General features: G+C 52.4%; 1 protein-coding gene across 1 annotated transcript in view; it reads left to right on the top strand.

The window, feature by feature from the left end:
• LOC104507356 (chromosome unknown open reading frame, human C1orf35) overlaps positions 1 to 1,287 on the top strand; it is a gene marked incomplete at both ends in the record, with an annotated part of 2,055 nt that extends 768 nt beyond the window's left edge. The window contains 5 exons of the mRNA XM_010148605.1: positions 26 to 71; positions 193 to 266; positions 395 to 467; positions 763 to 842; positions 1,144 to 1,287. Coding sequence (XP_010146907.1) covers positions 26 to 71; positions 193 to 266; positions 395 to 467; positions 763 to 842; positions 1,144 to 1,287 — 417 coding nt within the window. The remainder of the gene's footprint in view (positions 1 to 25; positions 72 to 192; positions 267 to 394; positions 468 to 762; positions 843 to 1,143) is intronic.
• Positions 1,288 to 1,461: the final 174 nt, after the last annotated feature.

Here is a 1,461-nt window from a genome sequence, read left to right on the forward strand (position 1 = left end):
GCATCCCTTGGTTTTGACTTCCCAGGGGCTACAAGAACATCAAGAGGCAGCCCACCGGCCTCAGCAAGGAGGTAAGGGGGGGCACCACGCGCCCCCCAGCATCACCCTGAATGGATGTGGATGTGTGTCCCCCCCCGGGGCTCTATTTCAGTGCGGGTGGGGGTACACACAGGGTGCTCTCCCCATCCCCAGGACCTGGCCGAGGTGTGCAAGCGGGACGGCACGGAGAAGGACGTGGATCGAGTGGTGGGCTTGGGCAGTTCCAGGTATGGAAACGCCCCGTTTCAGGGCAATTAAATACTTTTTAAAAATTTTTTTTAGTCATTTTCATGTTGGATTTTTCCTGTCGGTATTTTAATTTTGTGACTGAACCCTGGCAACATCTCTTCCCCAGCGGCAGCGCCGGCCGGGTGATGCTCTCCAAGGAGGATAAGGAGGTGGCCAAGATGGGGCTCTCCGTCTTCATGGTAGGGCACGCCATAGGCTTAAAAAAAGGACAGAAACAGGCAAAAGCGCTGCCCCACTCGGGGTGTTTGACAAAACAAAGTTGGTGGTTGTAGCGGACAGACCCACACCAGCTCCCCGTGTCAGGTTAATCTGGGGGGTTTTCGTTTAAAAACGTGTTTTGTTTTTTTTTTTCCCAAATTTAACTTTTTTTTCCAAATAAAATTTAATTTTTGAGGGGAGAAAATCCCCTTTCCTTGTAATTTGAAGCTACAGGCTCACAGACTCACTCTGTGGTTTTCCCTCTTCCAACCCCAGCACCAGAAAGTCTCCAGCAGCCCCGAGATGTCCAGCTCCAAGAAGAAGCAGGAGAAGGAGGAGAAGGTGGAGACACAACGGTGAGGACAGGGACCACCCTTTTGGTGGGAAACCACCAGAAACGGCCTTTTTTTGAGGAGGAATATTTGGCAAAACGCTTCTCTGGTTCTGTTTGGCATCGGGCTTGTTCTACATCTGCATGAATTACCCCCAAAACCTCTGCTTTGCCCCCAGAAGAGCTGTTTTTCTTCGCTGGGGGCTTTTCCCTGGCCCAGGAGGGACGCGATGGGTTCCACATGGAGTGGAGGGATGGGAATGAGCTTTCGGAGAAGCTGGCGGGATGCAGGGGGCAGGGTTCCTCATTGCTCAGTCTCTTCCCAGCAGCCCGGAGGGGGGCAAGAAATCCAAAAAGGAGAAAAAGAAGAAGAAAAAGAAGAAACACAAGAAGGAGAAGAAGAAGGAGAAGCATCACAAGAGGGATGATGCTCCATCGTCCTCGGATTCTTCTCCGGACCAGGATGCGAGGTAGCTGGGTTGGGTAAAGGCTGCCCTGGTCATGGGGAGGAGGACCGGGGGGCTCGCAGTGCGTCATCGGTGGAAAATGGGATGAAGGATTTAGAGGAGCCACATGGTCATAGCTGGCATCTCCTGCCTTTCCAAAATCCGTTTTTCATCCCCAAAATGGTCTTGTTGGTGTCC

The sequence above is a fragment of the Eurypyga helias genome, unplaced genomic scaffold (genome assembly GCF_000690775.1).
Source record: "Eurypyga helias isolate BGI_N326 unplaced genomic scaffold, ASM69077v1 scaffold26543, whole genome shotgun sequence".
Taxonomy (NCBI): Eukaryota; Metazoa; Chordata; class Aves; order Eurypygiformes; family Eurypygidae; genus Eurypyga; species Eurypyga helias.